Genomic DNA, 22,406 nt, shown 5'->3' with positions numbered 1-22,406 from the left:
GCCTTCCGTTTGATTGATTTCCATGTGTCTGCCCATTCAAGCGTGGCTTGAACAAAACATTAAACCAAAGCAATGCATTGAATAAACATAATCAGGGTTTTCAAAATAATGAATCCCAAAATACAGATGTTGCAAGACTTCATTTGCAATCCTCACCTCAGATAAATTAATGAGGTAATTAACTGCAGCCCCATTTTAAACTAATACTAGAAGGGAAGCTGTGATTTTTCACAAATTAGTGGCAGCACATAACTATTTACCAAAGCCCAAGGCAACCACTTCAATATGCTTGTTTTAGTTCAAGTCCACGTATCCAAAAGTATGCAATTTCAAATGTTAAACAAAATAGAAAATAGAAACTTATGAGTGACTGAAACCAGCAGATATGTTTTAATGACTTTACCAATTATCAAAATGGTTGACGATTACATTTTTGAAGATGACATCAATTTATTTTTTCAGCTTAAATGATTAAGGACATATAACGATTAAGATAAGCGATAAATGTGATATGTGATAAATACCACACGCAGGAATTTAATTCAGTTATTTTATCCTGCAAAATAAACTAAAAACTATGAATGTATGTATTATAATGTAAAGGATAATATAGACATAGGCCTACAGGCAATTTTATAAAAGAAACATCATTTAATTTGTGGTGGAAAAATATCTCAGGCACATTCCACCTGAGATGATGAATTTGATAAGCACATATACCAACCAAGAGGTGCTGAGAATGAATTAAAACGCATTTATTTGTAGGTTTAGTACATGTTAGTCTTTGAGTTCCTCTTCCTTTGGGCCAAATGTTAACTCCGCCAGTTTGCCGTACGAGTTAACGTGCCTGGAGGCCAGGTAACTGCCAAAGACCGCCTGGAGCAGAATCACCGCTCTCATTTTCCTCAGGACCGGTTTGGTGAGGTCCATCCAGTACCGGAGCGTGTTGCCCTTCACTGGCATCGGTGCTGTATTGTACCTGGATGCAAGCCCAAAGTTCACAGGTAGAGCCAGGAGGATAGGGTACAGGCCAGCACCGACCACACCAACAAGTGCACCTCGGATCAGGGCACAGGTGGGACAGTTGAGATCCCCGGCCAGCAGGGGGCCGGACACTGCACCGTTATAAAGGGCAAATGTTGTCAGGAAGGGCAACACGGCCAGCGGCAGGCTGGAGGCGAAGATCGCCTGCGTGACATTCAGGCCTCTGCGAAACAAGCTGTTGGATATCAATCCTGCAAGAGCCCCGTTCCCCGCCAGATAAATGGGTCCGTAGAGGAAGAGTTTCTTATCAAAGTCAGGCAGTCTCTCGAAGTTCTTCCCCAGCATTTCAGAAATAACAGCTCCGTTGAGGGCATTTCCAGAGACCCTGTCCTTCTGCGTATTTTCCGACATCTTCAGATTAATGTTTTTAACCAAAACACCAATCTACACTTTTCCTTATTAAGAGGTCTTCGTTTACAATTTGAAAAAGTCAGTAATCACATTTAGGTAAGATGGTCCTCAGTATGAACCATAGATAGACTGTATATATAAAAGGTATGAACACAGGGCGCAGACATTTCTTTCCCACAATTCAAAGCGAAGGATCGTGGGTTTAGTTACCCTGCGTTTAGTATCTCAGGCAAGTTGTATAATGAGCCGTTTACTCCATTGGTTTTTTAAGTGTGTTTGTTTAATCCAATCCTCGGTCTGACCAAATTAGTGTAGATGAAAATAATGGAAGAAAACTTAAAAAAAAAAACAAGGCATGGGTAAGAACAACCATCATCCAAATAATGAACTGTATCAAATTGTGATATTATTTCAATTAATGGTGGCCTAATGCCTTTATGTCTAAAGGCATTTTGGTCTCTCTTCTACTCTTTGTGTGACCATAGATAATGTACATATGCTAAAGTAAAATAGACCAAAAATAATGTGGGCTGTTAAAGAAATATTAAAACAAGTAGCCTACTAAATATTCTGCCCTATCATCAAGAGAGGAGAGAATGGATCATATTAATGCATTTTAAACAGTGGATATTGCACATTTCCATGCAATTTTCAACAGGGGACATTGCACATTTTACACGGGAGCCTCTTTGGCTTTGCGCTTTATTTTACCTGTAAGGATAAACTCAGGACAGGAAAGCCCATGTTTCATAGCAGGGGGCGTTGGCTAATGCGTCATTGGATTTGTTTGACGACGTTCAACTTCCCTCGGATTAAGGCACAGAGATCGCCATCTTTGAAGACGGCTAGTCGGAGCCTTTTTATCCTTTGTTCGCATTTTTAACATAATCTAACATACACTATCGAATCTCATTATTTGAAACACCAGGTAAGTCCACTTCTTGAATCATGGTTAGCTGACACTTAATTATGTTGCCAATAGTTAAGCCATGGAACATTCCCTTTATTTTAGCCAACTTTAGCTAGTTAGCTTTCCAAAACTCGAAGTACGGCCGCCATGGCAGATCTCTGTCGCTAATTAGCTGTGACTTGCTACGAGAATTTATTCCATCGAATACTTTAACAGGTTAAGTAGGAATGTTTGGGTGGCACTAAATATATTTTTGACAGTAAACATCGCTTGTTGCTACTAGTCACATTTAAAATGTATTAATTTCAAAGGTAGGCTCACTCGCTTAATGTGCGTGTTGTTGTGGCTAAAGTTTAAAAGCTAGCATTAGTTAGCCTGCTCGACGGGCCTTTGGGTCGACATCATCATTCGACCACTCAATGCTTTATTTACGTCGAGCCAATCGACTGGTTAACCTAATTAATTAAAGACTTAACAAAAGTAGTTGCCTCATGTTGGGTTGCAAATTACCTTATGTAATTTCAGCAATCGATTAAGATTTGAATGGTCGAAGTTTCTGGAACTGCATGATAACAGTGAAGATCTACGGCCTGACATCGCCCTACGTCGGCCAGCGTTATAGCTTTTCCACGTTTTATGCCACCCTTATGGCATTTTTATCAACCTACGTTTAATATAACTCTTTATCCGTTAGTATTTTAGGTGTTGTTATTAACGTCATTACTTGTAATGTACTGCAATGTTTTCAACCTGCTAACGTTGCGCTATTATTATGAAGAATGTTCTGTTTTGGGATAGTTTTAGAGCTGCAACGGACGAGCATTTTCGGTGTGATTTTATTTTTTATGAAAAGTTGCCCCATCAACTGTTTGGTTCATAATGTTAAAAACATCAAAACTTCTTAAAAACATTAACCAACAACGTCTTGTCAGAGCTCAAATTGGGCAGTTTGACTGACCAACAGTCCAACACTTGTATATATGTATATATATATATATATATATATATATATACTTGTGCTCATTTGAGAAGATGAAGCGAGAATCTGGCTACACCCCCACTAAATGCACACTAGGCAGTTGAATGTTCTTTTACATTTGTGCAGCATCTCTGGAAACAATCCCCCAATGCAGTGAAATTCCATTTTGACCTGTTTCCCATGTCTTTTAGATGCGCCAGTCGAAGCGAATGCGCTCCCCAGGTGTCTGGCTTGATGAGTATAGCTGGGAGGAGAGAATGGAGTGTCGTAAGCGAAAGAAACAGTTTTCACATAGCAGTGAAAGAGAAAACAAGTCAAGAAGAACTCAACTTCACCACCGGACCTATGACGGGTAAATATATTTCAGTATTTCTTTTTGTAAAGTACCATTTTCAAATTTTATAACCTTCATTTTAACTGAGGAGAACATTATTCATTATATCCAGTAATGCCCAGGAGACTGGCTAAGTGTTAAATATACTATAATTTCCACCTGGCTTTTGAGGAACAAATGCAATTTATGGACCTCCTGTGGAACAGCTGTTACACACATATTTTATAACATAGGGGAACATACAAAAATAAAGGATATATACTGTCTACTACTTAATCCCTAAAATCATAGATGTAACCCAACATCGAAATAGCAGATGTGTCAACAATCCGGTCAGATCCGCATTATTTCAGATTTGTTGTTCGTGTGTGTATTACACACGAACAACAAATCTGAAATAATGCGGATCTGACCGGATTGTCTTAAAATGCAAAATGGATGCTATTACACTGGTTAAGCTAGTTAGGGAGCATCTATTTCGACATGTAGATCATTTAAGATTTGAATAATAGTAAGTCATTCTGTGAAAATGTATAGGATAATTCCCTACTGTTTCTACGTTTTAGATTAAGATTGAGTTGTACTGCCACGGTTTGAGCTGAACTTTTAGTTACATTTATAAGACTTCAGTTTTGTAAACAACCTAATCCTTTGCCTGTGCTACAAGGTAACTCTTGTATATCCATTCCTTTTGTGTTTTTGTAATTAAATACACTTAGAATAAGAACCCCCTTGCCCTCAGTTTGCAATGTTAATATGTTTTGCAATTCTCTCTTTGTTGATGGCCCAGGGGTAGATGTTTCCAGGTCTACTCTAATTTTAATTCTGTAGGGGGGCAGACTTCTTCCTGGAAGACAACTGACACCAGCAGGGTGCCAGGGCTCTATGGGTTGATCCCTCTTAGATGCTAAGGTGCTAACATGGCCTGCAGTGTGGGTGTGCTGGAAGCCATTGCAAACATTCTAAGCAGACCAACCTTAATAAGCAAACTCTAGGATTACTTTCAGCAAGGCATATTAAAGGAACTGTTGGTAGGTCATGGAAAAAGTTATGTTTTATAAGCAACAAACACATTTCCCAGGCCTTGATAAATATGGTACAACACAGTTCACTTGTGGAGTAGGTATGCAGGTGCAGAATCACAGAACAGATTGCACAGCACGTCGTGGTGAAAAGCTGTCAGCATCTTTCCTTTCCTCACTGTCAGCAAATATGGCTTTCTGTCAGGTTAAACAGGATTCAAGGAATGCTTACAGTTGCCAATGAGATGGCTTTATAAATGTTATAACCGCCTGTTACGTCACATGTTGAATTTGCATACCATAAAAAGCACTACCTACGTAGTGACGGACAGTTAATATAATTCTCTCTGAACCATGGCCTCTCATTAAACAGGACGTCGGGTATTTGGTTGCTGCAAATCAGCATGTTGCTAATTACAAACGTCACATAAAAGGCTCAGGATAGAGTGTCAAGCAAGTGGCAGACTATTAGCACCTTCATATGCAGTCTTCATTCGAGAGCGTTATCACAGACAGGGAGCCAGGCTGTTTCCGACCTGACTTTCTGCTCCGTGGTTTTGATTTGTTTTGGTCCTTTTTCTGTTTGACTGCAGGCATTACTTGGAGACCCGCAATCTGAACCATAGGCTGGATTCTTGGGAAAGACCCACACGGGATCCCAGTTTTGGCATGGCCTGTGAGGAGGACAGTCGTGAAGGGACCTGCAGGGACAGAGAGCGTGACTGGCACCACTACAGCAAGTCGTCCGGGCGCAGCGGTCGAAGCGGTCGCAGCAGGCGAAGCAGCCACCGGCACAGAGACCGCGGGCGCAGGCGGAGCCCCTCTCGCCCCAGGTCCTCCACGGTACGGGAAAATCCTTCTCCACGCTTCTCCCCTCTCCTGTCTTTTTCACCTAAATCAGATGGGCCATCACAGGTGTTAAGCCAATGCCTAACACCTTTCTCTTTGTCTCTATGTGTATCCAACTCTTAACTATTTAAGCATGATTTTCAATAATGACAAGTAGGGGGCTCAGCAAGTAAGACCCTGTGAGTGTTAAAAGATTTTCTAGAGAAAAAATGGACCCTGTTTTTGTGCTTAAATCTTAGTTTGCAGTAATAGGACGTGATGGTAAATAATGTATTTGTTTCGGAAGAGTTACAGAGAACTACATGTAGATAGACTGTCATCAATCAAGTTCAGTTTTTTTCTGTACTACTCTGAGAAAGTCTCTCATCTGAAAATCTTGTTGCCATGTTTTTCTTCTGTAACACACACTATGTGGTGGCTGCCGCCCAATTTCTCTGACGGGGCTGAATTTGAATTTGCTGCTCCGTCCTCCCGTCCATTCGCCTGCCGGTGTTACTGAACGGGCCGAATCTATCCACCCCTACACCTCCCCCCCTGGCCTGGTTGAATGAATGACGATGTCGCATTGTGGTGGCCTGGTGCTGGCTGACTGATGGGTTATTGATGTGATGGCGGTTCCGGGTGCAGAGGAGGAGCCAACAGCGCAGGAGCAGGAAAAGATCCAGGAGTGTTGAGGATGATGACGAGGGTCACCTCATCTATCACAGTGGAGACATGCTGAGAGCGAGATGTATAGAATATATACTTTTTTTTTCTACTGTTGATCACACTTTGTGTCTCTCACTCTCTTGTTGTCTGGTTTTTATTTCTAAACATTAATTTAGAGGCTGTTGTATTTTGGCCAGTAGACTTAATACTTTTTTTTTTTTTTTTTTAAATACTGCTTGTCAGTGTAACATATTTAGCATTGAGTTGCAGTCCAGTGTTCAGATGCCTGTTTATAGAAGTGTAGCTAAACAGAGCAATGAAACATCAGGCAGTGCAACAGCCTAAAGGCAGTGCTTCACCTTTTCTGTTCTGTGGTGCTAACTTCAGCTTTCTATTTTCTGTAGATGAGATTGTGTGTACTCTAGGAGAAGGGGCCTTTGGGAAGGTCGTCGAATGCATTGATCACTCTAAGTACGAGAATATTCCTTACAGTTCAATTGAAATAAAAAAAACTCACTATCCCACAAATTTGATATTAAAAGTATGTTTTGTGTTTCCAGTGATGGAGCTCGATTGGCTCTGAAGATCATTAAAAGCATAGACCGCTACCGTGAGGCAGCTATGGCTGAGGTAGAGGTGCTTGAACAGTTGAAGTCCCTCGACTTGGATAAGAGATCGTAAGTCAGTCCACTAATACAGATCACCACCTAGAATTGACAATTTCAAGAAACTGACTGCATGTCCTCTCCTCCTCTCTAGTGCTTGCGTACACATACTGGAGTGGTTTGACTACCACGGCCACATTTGTATTGCCTTTGAGCTGCTCGGCCTCAGCACCTACGATTACCTCAAGGAGAACAATTTCCAGCCGTTCCCCATTGAACACATCAGGCCCATGGCGTACCAGATCATCAGAGCTGTGCGATGTGAGTGACGGACACATTTGTAAATGGAGAATACCGTTTTAAGGATTGGTTTTAAATGTGTATGGTCTTGTCTTTCAGTTCTGCATAAAAACAAGCTGACTCACACTGACCTGAAGCCTGAGAATATTCTCTTCATTGATTCGGGATATAATATGCAGTACAACCCTGACCTGGTAAGGATCTTACATTTTTATCAAGAAAATTCATGCCTTCTGAAGCTTTGGCCACATTCTAAAACGTTCTGTTATTGTGTACAGCTGTGTAATTGGCATGATGTGTTTTTGTACTCAGAAACGGGATGAACGGACGTTGAAGAACCCAGATGTGAAGCTTGTGGACTTTGGTAACGCCACATATGAGCACGAGCACCACACCTCTGTGGTGTCCACACGTCACTACCGGGCTCCTGAAGTCATTCTAGGTATGTGGCGGTTTTTAACGCATCTTATGCAGATCCTTCAGCAGAGACAAGTCTTATTCAGGGAACATTACCTCTTTCAGATCTGGGCTGGGGCCATGCCTGTGATGTCTGGAGTGTGGGCTGCATTCTCATTGAGTACTACCTTGGAAATACTCTCTTCCAGGTAAGACTCATGGGAAACTGCTTTAACCAAGTATTACAAGTAATGAATATGTTTGGTCTCATATTATAGTCCTTGACGAAAAGCTTGATTTCGAACATATTTAGAAGATCGTCTACACGTTCACTCGTGTAAAACAAAACTATTTAATTCAAATGAAACAATACTGTCATCATATATATGTGTTGTCTCTTAGTGTCTCATATCAGACAAGGACAAAACTAGAGCTAGCATTTGATTATCATAATTACAATATAAAAGGATATTTACTGTTGGTAACAAACTTTTTAGCTAAATGTAATGCTGTGGGTATAAAGAAGCAGGGTTTTTTCTAATATCAACTATAATAACAGTATGCTAGGATAAAGGCTTCCAGAGCCTGGATAGTTTTGGTTTATGGACAATAAAAAATGCTAGCACCTTAAGCAATGTCAGTTACCATCGCATTTAGCTAAAAGTGATATTGTTTTCTCCTTCAGACTCATGACAGTAAAGAGCACCTTGCTATGATGGAGCGAGTCCTGGGCCCCATCCCAATGAAACTCATGCAGAAAACAAAGTACGTGGATTTTAAACTTTTGACGTGCGTTTTTTTACCATCTTCCTTCCTCCTGAACATATACAATGCAGACAGAATTTTAAAAGATGTTTCTAACTCGTATAAATGGTTTTATCTTCGTGTGTACAGGAAGCGGCGGTATATCCATCGGTGCAAGCTTGACTGGGATCCACAGAGCTCTTCTGGGAGATATGTCAAGAAACACTGCAAACCCCTCAAGGTAAGAGAATCTGTCTGTCCACCCTGTCCATGCTGCATGTAGTTCACACGTATGATATGTAGAGGACAACCATTTGAATTGCATATAAGTTAGCTACCTTTTTTGTTTCTAAAACTTGGAAAAAACATCAGTATGATTTGTTTGTTTAGTATTCTTAGACTAATGGCGCGTTTCCACTACACGGCCTTGCTCGGCCTCGCTCGGTATGGCTAGGCCTCGTTAGGACTGGCTCACTTTATGGCGCATTTCCATTACAGTTTAGGAACTGGGGTAGTATCTATAGTAACGCAGTGTAGGCGGAGCCGTGACGTCATCTTCAATGAGAACCCCAGAAAAACAACACAGCCGTTAGCTGTTAGCACTCAGAGCTCACAGCTCCTCATATATGTTCAGAAACTAGACAAAAGTTAAACAAGTACAAACCACAGACTGCCTGTGTCATGGCGAATACAGTCGCTGCTTTATTTATGTCTGTATAGGCCGTTGTTGTGAGTGTGGACGGTCGGAGCATATACTGCGTTAGCTTAGCCAATCTCCATTTAGAACACACGCATTTTAAAAGGTTTTTCGCCTGCCGTCTGTCTGCAGACTTGACAAAGCATTAATTCATGGTTTTTACTAACCGGTATCAGTATGTTGTTACTTCGGCATCATTTTGAAACGTGTATTACAATTAAATCACGGTCAAATATGTCCATCTTGTTGTAGTTGTAGCCCCCTTGCCAGCGATGCTCTCTCTAGTTTAGCATACTCAGCCTCGTTGTCTCTGGCCCTAGACCCACGATTTTATGAGGCCAGAAAAACTGTGAATTAGGACCCGCCGGCCGGTACTAGGCCAAGTGGAAACGCAACCAAAGACGGGCCGCTGACGTCACAGCCCTCTTAAACCGTGCTGTAGTGGAAACGCGCCATAATTGTCACCTTTTTTTTGTCATCAGAATTACATGCTGTCTAAGGGCGAGGACCACCACCAGCTGTTCGACCTGGTAGAGAAGATGTTGGAGTACGACCCAGCGACGCGCCTCAGCCTGGAGCAGGCCCTGCGACACCCCTTCTTCTCCTGCTACCGCAAGAGCAGCAGCAAGAGCAACCGCAGAAGCACCAGCAGCAGCAAAAAAGACTGAAGCTCTGCTTTGTGACCTTGGTCAGGGCCTGGCTGTCACCATGACGATTCTCATGGTGACAGCGCAGCCTCTACTTCCTGCCTCTCCAGGAGAGGTGTAGCCTCGCTGACTGTATCAGTCCTCTGCCCTGCTCCGCTGTGTCCTCTCCTACGCCAGTGTGTTCTTACTCAATCAAACTCATCAACCAGCTGTGTTATCTTCTGTGGCAATTTCTGATGTAAGGAATTCCCAAATTGATTTATATTTATTTGCTAATGTAATTTAATTCTGGTAAAAGCCTTTTTTTATTCAAGTCCAATTGTGTCCATTGTCTTTCTGCATTGTGAAGTGAGTGATGGGGAATGTACCAGATTGAGATTAGGTTTACCCAGCATCAGTCTTACCAGTAGTAATGTATTCAGCACTATGGATATAAAAGCTATTGCGGGCAAAAAATCCTTGTACATACAATTTGTTATTGATATTTCTTTTTTTTTCACTGACTTTTGCAGTATTGTGTACATTTTTCTCAATAAACGTGAATAGATGATAGTAATGTCTCCTGTGTGTGCAGTGATTGAGATGTTCAGTTGCAGTAGCTTCATGTAACCACCGGGTGGCAGTAAAAAGCTTTCAGGTTACTGCAAGAGTGCCGCCTGATGAGCACTGTGGGCTAACATGGTCGTGGCAAAGCATTAACTGAAATATAGATGGACCTGGAGCTCCTAGCACGGCACCAACAGGACATGTGTAATGCTATTAACATTGTACACACCACTTGTAGAACGAAAAGCTGCACCCTTTCAAAATGATAATTGCACAAAGTAGAAATTGGGTATAACAATGAAACTAATGGAAATAGAAGATTGCAATAGAAACACCTCTTAATCGTTCATGTTAACCGCACAACACAGTGCATTTAGCCTTTGCATTTAACCCATTTTAGTGTTATGAGCAGTGATGCGACCTTGCTCCTCAGCACCAGTCCACACTGCGTTTCCTACTCATACGGGGACCCTCTGCAAAGCTTCAGTCAGGTCATATAGGCACTGGGCTACTGCCGGCTGAAAAATAATCCAAACTATCAGACATCAAAAACTAATATACAGTTTTCGTATTATTTAACGTCTATGGCATACTGTTGCCCTCAGGCAACAAATCACTTTTTTCGACCTCACACTGGCCCTCTAAATATTTTTATTTTTTTAAATATACACAATGTCACCTGACATGCTGGTGTCCAATAAAATGAGGGAATGATATGGGTGTGGCATTTTGTCTGGTGGTGGAGCAGTCCTTTCTGCAAGCAAAGCTGCAGGGGACTCAGGGCCACCACTTGGTAAGATACATTTCACTTTTTAACATATTCTAAATGTACACAACTTCATTTCATTTCATTTCATTTCAAACCTTTATTTATCCAGGTGTATCCCATTGAGATCATTGATCTCTTTTTCAAGGGAGACCTGCTCAAGTAGGTTCCACATGAAACATAAAAACATAAACAGAACAACAAAAGGACATCATACAACATCTTAAAATAAAAAATACATGCATGTGCATGAATACGTAAAGAAGTATATTTGATTTTTTAAAGACTTATGTATTTATTAATTAGCTAAAACTATGTTTTTTTGTTCGTTGCCTGAGGGCAACACTGTGCCACTTAGACCACTTTTTTCCAGGCAATATCATGCAAGTGTGCAAATGTGCTCAGCTGTAAAATAATAAACCTAGTCAATGTTTTTACTTTACCATCTACTGATATTTACAGGAAATGGACACCAAAACATGTTATGGGCAGAAGGGACATGATCAGGCTGTTAGGGCTATTCCGTCTGACAGTGAGGACAGTGACGGTCAAGATAGGGTTAGGCACACAGACACACACACACATAGACACACACACACACACACACACACACACACACACACACACAAAGAAAACCTTTTGAATTCATATCGAGTTGTTTTTTCTATTTCTTCTGAATTGTAGAAATCCTTGGTGTTTCAATACCCTCGTAGCACATTGTTGCCCTGAGGCAACAAACCAACCCCTGGTTGAGGGGTGTGGGGGGGTCACATTTTATAATTGATATAATATCAGGGACCCCTAAGCTCCTAAAACACATGGTGAAACATTTTTTTCTCCCAAAATAAAAAGTCATGCCAGAGGGTTAAGTTTGTAAATAGAGTAGATATTGATTGATTTACGTCCTTCTCTGTGAACTAAACATTTGCTGAAGGATCTGCAATATTATGATCCTCCAGATGCTTATTTTTTACAATAGGCCTATATGGCTAGTCACTGCTGGGGTCAGGTATTGAAAACAGAAACCGTTTGTAAGTTTGGAAATGTAAACTATATTTACACATTTCAGTTTATCACACAACAAGGCACATTATCTTCACTTCGAAAAATTCTGCATTGGTTTTAGAAAAATAACAATTAGCATCCTGGACTACACCGTGACCGTACAGTGCTGAGGTGCCGAGCGTTCACAGTCTCTCAGCTGTCATTCAGCAGCCTCCCACGTGGTCAGCAGGGCGGGCGCATCTCAACTAGTTGAACATGCAACTTTTAGGGAGGCAAATAATTGGCCCCAGTGGTAGTTTCAGTCGCGCATCCATGGTGGATACTCCCCAACAGGAAACAACCACCAGTACGTTTGAAGGCGCCTTTCACTCTGGTTGGCATGCATATCGCTCCCATGTGTTTGGAGTAAACCCGGTGTGCACTGCCGCTGCCTGCTCCTGCCTCTTGTTCCAGACTAATTTAAGACAGCACTTTCAACTTTGAGTTCAGTGTTGTGTTAGGTGCGCTGTCTACTCTACGGAGCCTGAGTTAAACCGCAGAACTACACCTCCAAAACAAGGCGTTTTTGGGGTACTTTATGTTCATCCAGAGGACTGTAAAGCAGGATTTTACAATGGATACAGCCAGCCACTCTATCGGGGAAAGTAAGCCTGTGTGTGAGTTTGCGCCCAAGTCTTCGGTGCAGCGGTGGCTTCCAGGTTTTCCCATCGCTCTGTGCCTGCTGCTGTCTATGAGCTCCATCACCGTGTGTCTTCTGATGAGCCTCAAGACCTTCCAGCTGGAGAGCCGAATGCAGATGGAGATGGACAAAGCCTCCATCTTCCAGCCGCCGCACAGGGCTTGTCTAAACGAGGATGGGACCCTAACTCCAGAGCTGAGCTCATCAGTAGGGAAATTCGTGGAAGAGGTACATTGCATCTATTGTCTTAAATTGCCTCTATTGTATTAAATAAACAGCCTACATTGTGTTTGTGAACTTCTGACAGAGACCTGTGCGTAAAAGTGCACTGAGATTGACAAACGCACAGACTTGGCACTTTTTTGGCAATTGCTCCCTAATTATTCCCCCTAAAATCAGTTTGTTTTTAATGTATGACCGTAGGGGTCAACATTGCATGCAGCTGGCTAATTACGTTTACAGTTAAAGCTCTTTATAGAGTGATATAACCACTGATGAGACCCCAACCTATAATTTGATCAAATGGAAAAGGAATTGAGGTAGCCCTTTAAATGTTTGAGCTTTATGTAATGGGAGACAGATGATTTTTTTTTATTGTTAGTCATTGAGATTTTGTAAATCTTTTATTCTCTGAAATGTTTCTTAATGATTTCCTCATTAAAAATATATTCATGTCTAGAACTGGGATTTTAAACTGAGGTGTTTTTTCTCTGCCTGCAGAAAGTGGTGGTGCTGTTGCCGAAATTAAGGACAACTAGGGACGTTGGCCAAGAGTGCTCCTGCCCTCCAGGTATGTCTCTTTCTTTGTGGCATTAGTACCACTTACAACAACTCTGCAGCCTATCAGGTAAAAGTTACAGTCAAGGCATGACTGAAGGCTAAGAAACCTGATTATCTGTCTATGATGCTCTTTTGAACTGAGAGTGTATGTGTATCTGAACAATAAGAATGCATGTGTATCGTTTCTGTGTGGAGGAAATCGGCCCCTTCACTTAGGCAGGGCCCATACTGAGACGGCAGGGTTCTGCACTCGGCAGATCAGCGGGGTCGGGACGTCCAGCCTCAGCCCTGCCGCCTGAAAGTCAGTGGGGGATGCTCACTTTTATAGATGGTGCAGCCAAGTGCCAAGATTGGCCACGTTTGGCTGGCGGTGTTTGTTACAGGGCTTGTGATAGTTCCACGGGTGGAGAACAGTGTGTGATCCACATCATGTTACACACAGAGTCCCCCGTTATGCCTTTGAGTTGCAAGAAATATGTTGTTTTTTCTATTTTGGGTAAAGATGCTGCTCCATTTGATGTATTGATGAAGCATCAGTCGGTGTGATCATCAGTGTGTTCAATGGTTAACATTGGCTATTTTTACCTCACCTTTGGAGAGGAAAGTTGTGGTTTGTTGCCAGAGAAATTCTCAGGCTTGCATTCAGGACATTTTAAAATTGCAACTCAAGTGGAATCCTACGTAGTCACCGAGTATGTGGTTGCAAACATGTCTTTCTTTAGTGTGACTTTTGTATCAATAGGTTACAGCAGAGTATTTAAGCTGCTTCTCTGCACATATGGGACATTTCTCTCCCTGGCTCTTGTTTCTTCTCTCTTCCTCTTTGTCTGCGAGTGTGAATAGCCCTGCAACAACGAGAGCAGGTGAAAACGTTCACAAGTGGAATTTTTGGCCCCCTTTCAACACATTCTGTTTTCCAGTCTGAAGGCTGCTGTGCTAAGATAGCTTGCGGTCTCTGTTTTGCAAAGTTGTTAGAAGTGTTGTTGGCATTGGATTCAGCAGAGCGCTCTCAATGTAAGTGTAGTTTTACTTCTATGCATTTGTACTAAGCATTACTCAGTAGAATTATAATCAGATACTTGTTGCCCAATTAGCCTGTAATCCTTTTGCCTGGTTCTTGTGCATTTGAATGTACGTTTTTTCATTAGAACATATTATTGTATCAAATGTTAAATCCCATTTTCCTGTCAATTGTTCTTAACTGCTGTGTAATCATGTGGTTTTGGCACTGAAATCCAATCCCTCCACAACTATTTAGAAGTCTATTTAAAGTTTTCTCTTTCCAGTTTTTGGTACTGGTAAGATGCCTTATTTTGTGAAACAAGGCTATTTTGTTTATTACGGCTTTGATGCAACCGTTTCCCTGTAAATATACTTTTTTCCACGTCAAGAGAATTTCTCAGCCGATAAAACCTAGAGATTTTCCAGGTTCTCTGGCTCAAGAGTCCACATGAGCTTGGTACATTTAGGAGTGAGCATGTGTTCGTGCCAAGTACTTAACACATGATTCATGCAGAAGTTGGTATGTACATTTATCTGAGCTGAGCTGTGCATCCCATCAGTGTGACTGTGCAGTGTGGTCATGGTCCCATATGGCTGCGTGTGGTGTTGTATATGTGTGTGTGGGTGTGGGTGTGTACGTTTCTGTCACTGAACCTTTGAGGGGCCGACAGAGGCAGCTCTCTCAACACGACACTGTAAGAAGAGACCCTCCTCTCCCTTTAGCATCAGCTCTTCCCACCTGAAACCTGAATCTCTCACCACCAAGATCACAGGCCAAAGTATTCCTGCCTGTATGTGTGTGTGAGGGACACACTGCCACACAGCATGAGTGGCATTTCAGCCATTAAATCTATGCCCGCCACATCACGGTGCTCACCTTACAGCCTGCATGAAGACAGGGGCCCAACAGGGGGCAGCACTTCTGCAGCCGCACTGGAAATGATGATGTTGAATTTGTCATTGGCGCTTCTGACTTAATAACTTCCTTCTAAAGAAAATGTTGTAGGCAAAGCGCTCTTGTTCAGTCACAGCTGTAGAGACACTGTTTATAAATAGTTTTTGACGCCAAAGAACATTTATCTCTGGTTTCCCCTCCGTAAAAGCAGCATTGTGACACTTTTATGCTCACAGATACGACACGGCAAGCAGTCGTTAAGGCTTAGGCAAACTGTGTCACAGAGAGCAACTCTGCTTACAAGCTTCAGGTGTTTGCAGTTAACACCCGCCTGTTCCCTCAACAGACACACACTACGTATGCTTGCACACAAACCTGCACACACAGGCATTACGAACACATGAACACAACACCTTTATGGTGCCTGGGCTAATTAGAAGCATGTGGGGGCTGCATGTGTCCTGTGTAGAGGGAGTGTATTGTCATCTCTGCAATTTGCATTTAAAGGCTGTTTAACAGGTCTGAGAGCAGCTAGGGGGCACACCGTCGGCCCACACTTGGGCACGGGCCCAACATTAAATGGCAGCCAGATACAACCAATAATATGACTCAGTCACTGGAGACTGCAGCAGGAGAGGGATGCAGTGATCACTCATCCAATAAGAAGACAGTGTTGTAGGATTTTTATGAAATACAAGGTCTGAACAGCCTTCAATGGGGCAACATCTTAAATATTACGATGAATTTAAAAAAGTGAGGGGTTGCTGCTCCTATTTGTCCTTTGTTAGCATTAACTAAATATTCTTTAGGTTTGGACATCACGAAAACAAAGAGATTTTTCTTTATACTTCTGATTTGTTTCAGACCAAACAAACTAAAATCCAGCCCTTGTTGACATATTGTGTTACCTGCAGGTCTTGGGTTAATGTTTGTTTAAGTTAAAGTATGTTTGTATCCTAAATTATAGTCAGGACTGAACTCCTTCAGTCGGCTGAGGGCATCCAAGTCTTTGGTGTTAATGTATATCAGAGCAAGAGGTCAGACCCCTGGCTGTGCGGTCAGATCATTTTCCATCAGATAAGAGTTAATAAACGCACTGAACGGGAACACTGGCCTCCCGGGTGTGTGTTTTTATATAACTGAGAGCATGCTCACAGCAGGGTTCCTTGACGTATTTACCATGTACACATGCAAACAATAACTTGTTTCAGCTACAGCCTTTTGTTTTTATTGCGACTCTAAACTCCTATATTTGGTTACTGTTATACTCCCACTGTCTGTCAGTGGTCTGCTGAAGTCCCCGGTCTGCTCCTGCTCCCACACCTGGAGGAGGAGACCGGGAAAGCCGGCTTTAGGGAGACCCACAGTGGGGCCAACACCCCCCAGGGCTGCATTTTATTTTTAAAGCCATAATAATCAGACAGGAAGCTTGTAGCTACCTAGACAATGTATCGCTACAGGACTTGTACGTTGGCCATATAAGTTCCATTAATGACCATTTAAAAGATAATAAACGCAGGAAACTGTTTTCATAAGTGTTCTTGTTTTAGATTTGTTCCGCTATAGCTGTGGGCTGTATGCATTTTTTTTATAATATTCTGGAAAGAAGCACATAACTGTGTGTGTGTGTGTGTGTGTGTGTGTGTGTGTGTGTGTGTGTGTGTGTGTGTGTGTGTGTGTGTGTGTGTGTGTGTGTGTGTGTGTGTGTGTGTGTGTGGTGTGTGTGTGTGTTGTGTGTGTGTGTGTGTGTGTGTGGTGTGTGTGTGTGTGTGTGTGTGTGTGTGTGTGTGTGTGTGTGTGTGTGTGTGTGTGTGTGTGGTGTGTTGTGTGTGTGTGTGTGTGTTGTGTGTGTGTGTGTTGTGTGTTGTGTGTGTGTTGTGTGTGTGTGTGTGTGTGTTGTGTGTGGTGTGTGTGTGTGTGTGTGTGTGTGTGTGTGTGTGTGTGTGTGTGTGTGTGTGTGTGTGTGATCCTGTAGCAGAGCATCCAGGTGGCTTTTGACATTATGCTGCAGATTTCCAACTGGGGAAGAAAATATACAATATTTTTTTTTAAATACAAAATACGTTCCACCCTGCTGCTGCACATAATTGAGGTTCATACCGTACAGATTGGCGTTGGGCTGTAGGGGCTCCAGACCAAGATGTAGTCATGAGTCAATCCTGTCACACTCTTAGTTTCAGAAGAGTTTCAGCATTTATAATCTGTCACACTATACATCTTCTATAGGACAATTCAGAAATGTGTTAAATGGATTCAGAATACTGGACCATAAATTGGGATATAGTCTTAAAATGCAAAATGTTTGCCTTGGATAAGTGGATGAACACTGGTGGTTATAGCTTTATGACGGACATCTTGAGCCTCATCCCTCTGCTATTCCCTTCGTTCTCCATTCATTGCAGCCTGCTTTGTTTTAGCACTCTAGCACTTTAGACACCAACCTCATATGGACAGCAGCTCTAGTGCACAGCTGTGGGAGCCCCGTGTCCTCAGGTTACTTTATCCTTTCCTTGTGTCTGATACTTCCTCTGGTCTCTGTAGGAGTCAAATCAAAATGAGTCTGAATGACTCTTCTTGATATCTTGTTCCCATTTGGAAGAGGATCATGGACAGCTTGAGTGTGCTCCGTTTATTTGTAGAGGACGAAGGGAATGATGCCTCTTGGAGATATTTGGTTTGAAGATGGTTGTGTCTATATCGCTGAAGTCAAAGGAAATACTATATTTGTAAATGAGATAATCTTTTATTCAGATTCAACAACCAGTTGATGATGGATTATCTAGTGATCAAAGTGATATCTAGTTTATAGTGCTATCTAGTCTGATAAAAGTGATGTCAGGCCACATCTGTTGAACCTGGGGCTGAAGATTACACATTCGATAATGAAAATAATCTGGAGGTTTTGAGTCAAAAAAGAATGAGTCACCAAACCTCTGTAGCCTGGTCCTCGTCTCTGCTTTCGGTAACATTTGTCACAAGTCACGTAAATCACCAGAATCGCAGAACAAGCTATTGGCGAATGAGTGGGACTGTGGGTAATAAATTCCACAGGTTTTTAACCCGTTTACATACTCATGTTTCAAGTAGGATCAATTTGAAATGAAGAATAGCTGATCTCCAGGTGTACACACACACACACACACGCTCACGTACACACACACACACACTCTCTATGCACAATACTCACGCACACATTTCACATGCAGACCCTATCCCTCTCTGTCTCTCATCAGCCTTCTTATTAAAGATAGCTTTGAGAAACCAAAGCGTTTAACAGCATGGCCGACATTCTTGCTTTTTAAAAAATAAACCGCTTGACACCGGTTGCCGATGAAGGCCAACAAGGACCTCAGAAACACACAGAGGAGCAAAGAGCCAGCAGCCAGGTGAGCCCAGGATGTGCAGAACACACACACAACAGACGAGAGGAACTCAACAACACTGATTCGTAAAAAACATTGATGGCTGTGAGGTCATTAAGTGCAGGAAGTGATGTGGAGCGGATTAAGGAGGAAATGCGGATTGTAACTCATTTAAAGGATTTTGCATCCACGTGTTCAGATTTAAGCATTATATTGTTGGTCGTCACATCTTGGCTGATAGCGGTAATTCCAAACATAGCCTGCAACACCCATTACAGGGCCTGTTTACATTTACATCATTTTTCTGGCAAGCAAAAGAAATGTGCTTGTGCTGAGTCTTCTCATGCACTTCCATTGAGTCGTGCATGACAACAAGAACTGTCCTCGTACACAAAAGAGTTCCTTATTACCACAGGTGGAAAGAAATATCATAACATTCAGCAATTTGGAGAAGAATTGCACATTGTGTAAAGTATTAAGAAGCAGTTTTACTATAATAAGTTGTTGTTTTAGCATCTTGATTTAATTACGTGTTATTAAATAGATACAATAGAGAACACTTGAGTAGGTTTAATCTAAAATGAGATTCATAAATAATTTAATGAACACATGGCATCAAAGTAAAACTTGATATAAGGACATCTGATTTGCTGGTCTCCACACAATACGGCTTTGTCTGATGCACAACATTTCAAAACACCAGTTTTCAGCAGACCAGCGTGCATCAAAGGTATCAAGTGATATGTTCAACCGCAGGGACATAATTCATTTCTCCAGCCTTGAATTGATTTGAAGAGCATCGCCGCAGAATCATTCTTGATCTGTCAACTCCACAGATGGCTTTTGAAAGGTTACACTTAAATCAAGACAGCATTTCTTTGTATGATTTCAATATGTTCATATAACTCTTATGTATGCTTGTTTTCAAACACAGCCTTGTCCAAAAACAAGGCTACAGGCAACGAATAATGTCCAAGCACAGTGCCACTTCTCATCAAATAATTGTCTCAAGTAGAAAACCTGTTAAACATGTTATATGTCACTTTAAAAGGGAAAACAATTGAGCCATGTCGGCCACATCTGTGTAGGAGAGAAAGTCAAATTAGGCACATGATGTACAATTATTTGCATGTTGGCCTCAAGTTTAAGGGAACACATCTGCAGCTACTACTAGTTTTGAAGTGTTTTGTTTGATTTTATTCATTTTTTTTTTAAACAAGTGTAATACAAATATGATAAAGCCATAATTGAATTCCTGAATATCTCAAATAATCCGTGAGTATCACTATGTTTCGACACGGATGCCATATTTTCATCGAGAGCTGAAGTCTGAGCAAGTAGAAGTGGCAGCAGCTTAGCATGCAGTGCTGAGCAGGCATGGTGCCAAATGTGGAAACTATTATTATATTTTCTTTAATTATCTCAAGTGGCAGGTGACGAGGTGAATAGGATTTTAATGGGGGGGCAAGAAAACTCTTTAACTCCACCATGTGGCCTCTGGCTGGCCGACAGCATTGTGAGGTCAAACGATCTCTCTCCGTGCTGCAGAATGTGATTGGTTTAAACCTCAGACTGTACATATAAAGCATGTATTGAGTTAAGAGGACAGTGAGGATCTGAAACCTAAAAGAAACTCTTACGAATGTGTTTTTAAAATGAACTAAAACTTGAAGACTCCAACACACCTGTAAAAAGGCTTTCATTTCACTCCCATCATCTGTTAAGATGTCCAACACGGATAAAGATCCACATAAATATGTTTCCAGTATCAGTATTTTCCTTGGCATTCACAGCCAAGTTAATCATTCAAGAATCTAGCGAGACTGAATCCAGCTGCAGGACAAGGACTCGTGTGAACACACCTGGATTCATCAGACGGGTTGCATCTCTGGACGTGATCCCCGAGACACTAACAGGCAGAGTTGGAGCAGAGGTTATCGTTTATTAACCCTCCATCCCTCCCTGACACTGAGACCGTCGTATCTTTTCTTGGGAGTCATTGTGGGGCTGATGGAGGTGTTAAGGAGGGCATCGATGATCCAGATGGTATCACTGTGCCGAACATGCTTCTGCTTAGTGTAAAAGCCCCTCGGTCGGCTCGTCACTCTCCGAGCACCTCTTAAATGAGAGCTGAGCTCGTAAAACTGGGCCTGAAACCTTTTGAACAAGCCCTCAGCATCACTGGTCCATGTTATTCTGTCATAACAGGGAGGTGAGGGCATTCTGCAGCGGACGGCAGGACAGCTCTCAACAACTTAACACTCGGCGAGCATTGGATTGTGAGGCATGTTTTCACCCTCAGTTTGACCTTTCGAAATGTGTCATTTGTCCCTCCAAATGTTGCTCTTTTACATCTGAGGTGTGTCTCTCTTTGGCTTCCTCCTCTCCCTCCTTGTCTCTCTTTGGCTTCCTCCTCTCCCTCCTTGTCTCTCTTTGGCTTCCTCCTCTCCCTCCTTGTCTCTCTTTAGGATATGAGGAGTGTATACTTACCTCTGGGGTGTGGCCTTAGGTTGCTGCCCCTCCACAGTGGGTCAGTGTGTTCCCTGTATGTATACATTAACCCAAAGTTCAGCTAGGAGTGAGGAGGAGGAGGGGGGGATGAAGATGTCTATCACACGTACTGTAAACGGACACTGAGGAGATGCAGAGGGAGATTCTCCCTCAGGTGTGTATCCACCATGTCATTTCCTGTTTTTATAGCCGTCAGTAAAAGCTACTGGCAGCAGGATTTGTCTGAGACGGCAACTGTATTAGTAGACCACAGGCCTTATTACCATTGGCTATGGAAATACATTTGAAAGAACAACTTGATAATTATATATTTGTGTTTTTAATAAAAGGAACTATGCATGCTCAGGGGTCTAGGTCAATTTTGAGGCGGAGGAATTAGTGCAAACACATTACGTTTGAAACCTCAAACAGCAAGAGGTAACCAAGCAAGACGTGCCGTGTCTCTGCTCTCATGTCTACAGCCGTGTGTAATAAATCTACGACTTAACATCGAACCGCAGTGGCTGCAGTTAAACTCTCCGCTTCATTGTGTGTGAAACAGCCTGACAAAGCCGTTGATGGGTTGTTTCACTCTGAGGTTTTTCTGAGCAGGATATTTCAGGATTTTGCACGCAGTCGTTTCCCAGCAGCTTGGATATCAGAGGGTAATTTTAGTGTAACATTATTGTAATAATACTGTCTAAGTGGATCCGATCATCAGCCAAGCTAGAGTTCAGTTAGAAACCGGCGTTTATAGACACATGCCTTTGCAACCCTGAAATGATCTAGACCTTAACTGAAGGAGCTGTATGTGCTGTCGTATGAGAGATGGAAATTTAGACTATTTCAAGGCCAGAGATTTCCTTTTTACCACGTGCTTTTGTTGCGTCAAATTCTGAGGACGCGCACAACCGACAATCCAAATGCTTGTATGATACTCAAGGTAACACCATTTTCAAGGATTCAAGGCTTTTATTGTCATTTGTACATAGCTACAGTTTAGTTATGACAATGAAATTCTTAGGTCACAGGCTCCTCCAACAGTGCAACACAATAAAACAGATAATAGTGCAAGTAAATAAAATAAAATATAATATAATAGAAATAGTGCAACAGTCTATATACAAGTAATTGGAATATTGATATATATAAGTTGCAAGCAGATGAATGGATGTTCTTTCAAAAGTGCAGGTGTTTAACAGTCACCCTGCGCACAGACATGGATAAAAGTAAGTATATCTTAAGCTTAAGTGAGATAATTCTGACATAGACATTCTCTTGTTGTGTGCTACATGCGTTTAAGGGAAACTTCAGACAGTGTGCGGACCTGATTCCCTAGATACGAGTCAATGAGA

The 22,406-nt window shown here is 42.0% G+C and overlaps 3 protein-coding genes across 5 annotated transcripts in view; 2 read left to right on the top strand and 1 right to left on the bottom strand.

Annotated features, from left to right (window-relative positions):
- Positions 1–367: 367 nt before the first annotated feature.
- On the bottom strand, positions 368–1,580 carry tmem126a (transmembrane protein 126A). Its single transcript, XM_034122056.1, has one exon. The coding sequence runs from the start codon at positions 1,393–1,395 to the stop codon at positions 778–780; it is 618 nt and encodes a 205-aa protein (XP_033977947.1). The 5' UTR covers positions 1,396–1,580; the 3' UTR covers positions 368–777.
- Positions 1,581–2,152: 572 nt separating this feature from the next.
- clk4a (CDC-like kinase 4a) lies at positions 2,153–10,078 on the top strand. Of its 2 annotated transcripts, XM_034122053.1 has the most exons (13): positions 2,153–2,323; positions 3,476–3,636; positions 5,234–5,483; positions 6,117–6,219; positions 6,542–6,608; positions 6,698–6,814; positions 6,897–7,063; positions 7,142–7,236; positions 7,355–7,484; positions 7,565–7,647; positions 8,124–8,203; positions 8,333–8,423; positions 9,362–10,078. In XM_034122053.1, exons 2-13 carry the CDS (start codon positions 3,476–3,478, stop codon positions 9,545–9,547), a joined length of 1,530 nt encoding a protein of 509 aa, XP_033977944.1. In that variant the 5' UTR covers positions 2,153–2,323; the 3' UTR covers positions 9,548–10,078. The 2 variants fall into 2 exon arrangements, with proteins under 2 accessions (XP_033977944.1, XP_033977945.1); XM_034122054.1 differs by lacking the exons at positions 2,153–2,323; positions 3,476–3,636; positions 6,117–6,219.
- A 2,101-nt stretch (positions 10,079–12,179) lies between these two features.
- The window catches only part of si:dkeyp-44a8.4 (collagen alpha-1(XXIII) chain), a 112,497-nt gene continuing 102,270 nt past the window's right edge, over positions 12,180–22,406 (top strand). For both annotated transcript variants that reach the window (XM_034122097.1, XM_034122096.1), the window contains exons 1-2: positions 12,180–12,750; positions 13,243–13,312. In XM_034122097.1, coding sequence (XP_033977988.1) covers positions 12,421–12,750; positions 13,243–13,312 — 400 coding nt within the window. In that variant the 5' untranslated portion in view covers positions 12,180–12,420. The remainder of the gene's footprint in view (positions 12,751–13,242; positions 13,313–22,406) is intronic.

This window comes from Trematomus bernacchii, unplaced genomic scaffold, assembly GCF_902827165.1.
Source record: "Trematomus bernacchii unplaced genomic scaffold, fTreBer1.1, whole genome shotgun sequence".
Lineage (NCBI taxonomy): Eukaryota > Metazoa > Chordata > Actinopteri > Perciformes > Nototheniidae > Trematomus > Trematomus bernacchii.
This window is presented reverse-complemented; position numbering and strand designations above follow the sequence as displayed.

Coding starts and splice junctions, on each gene's coding strand:
- tmem126a (XM_034122056.1), bottom strand. CDS start 1,395: ATGTCGGAAAATACGCAGAAGGACAGGGTCTCTGGAAATGCCCTCAAC.
- clk4a (XM_034122053.1), top strand. CDS start 3,476: ATGCGCCAGTCGAAGCGAATGCGCTCCCCAGGTGTCTGGCTTGATGAG. Junction 7,485..7,564: donor GGCTCCTGAAGTCATTCTAG/GTATGTGGCGGT, acceptor TACCTCTTTCAG/ATCTGGGCTGGGGCCATGCC. Junction 7,648..8,123: donor TTGGAAATACTCTCTTCCAG/GTAAGACTCATG, acceptor TTTCTCCTTCAG/ACTCATGACAGTAAAGAGCA.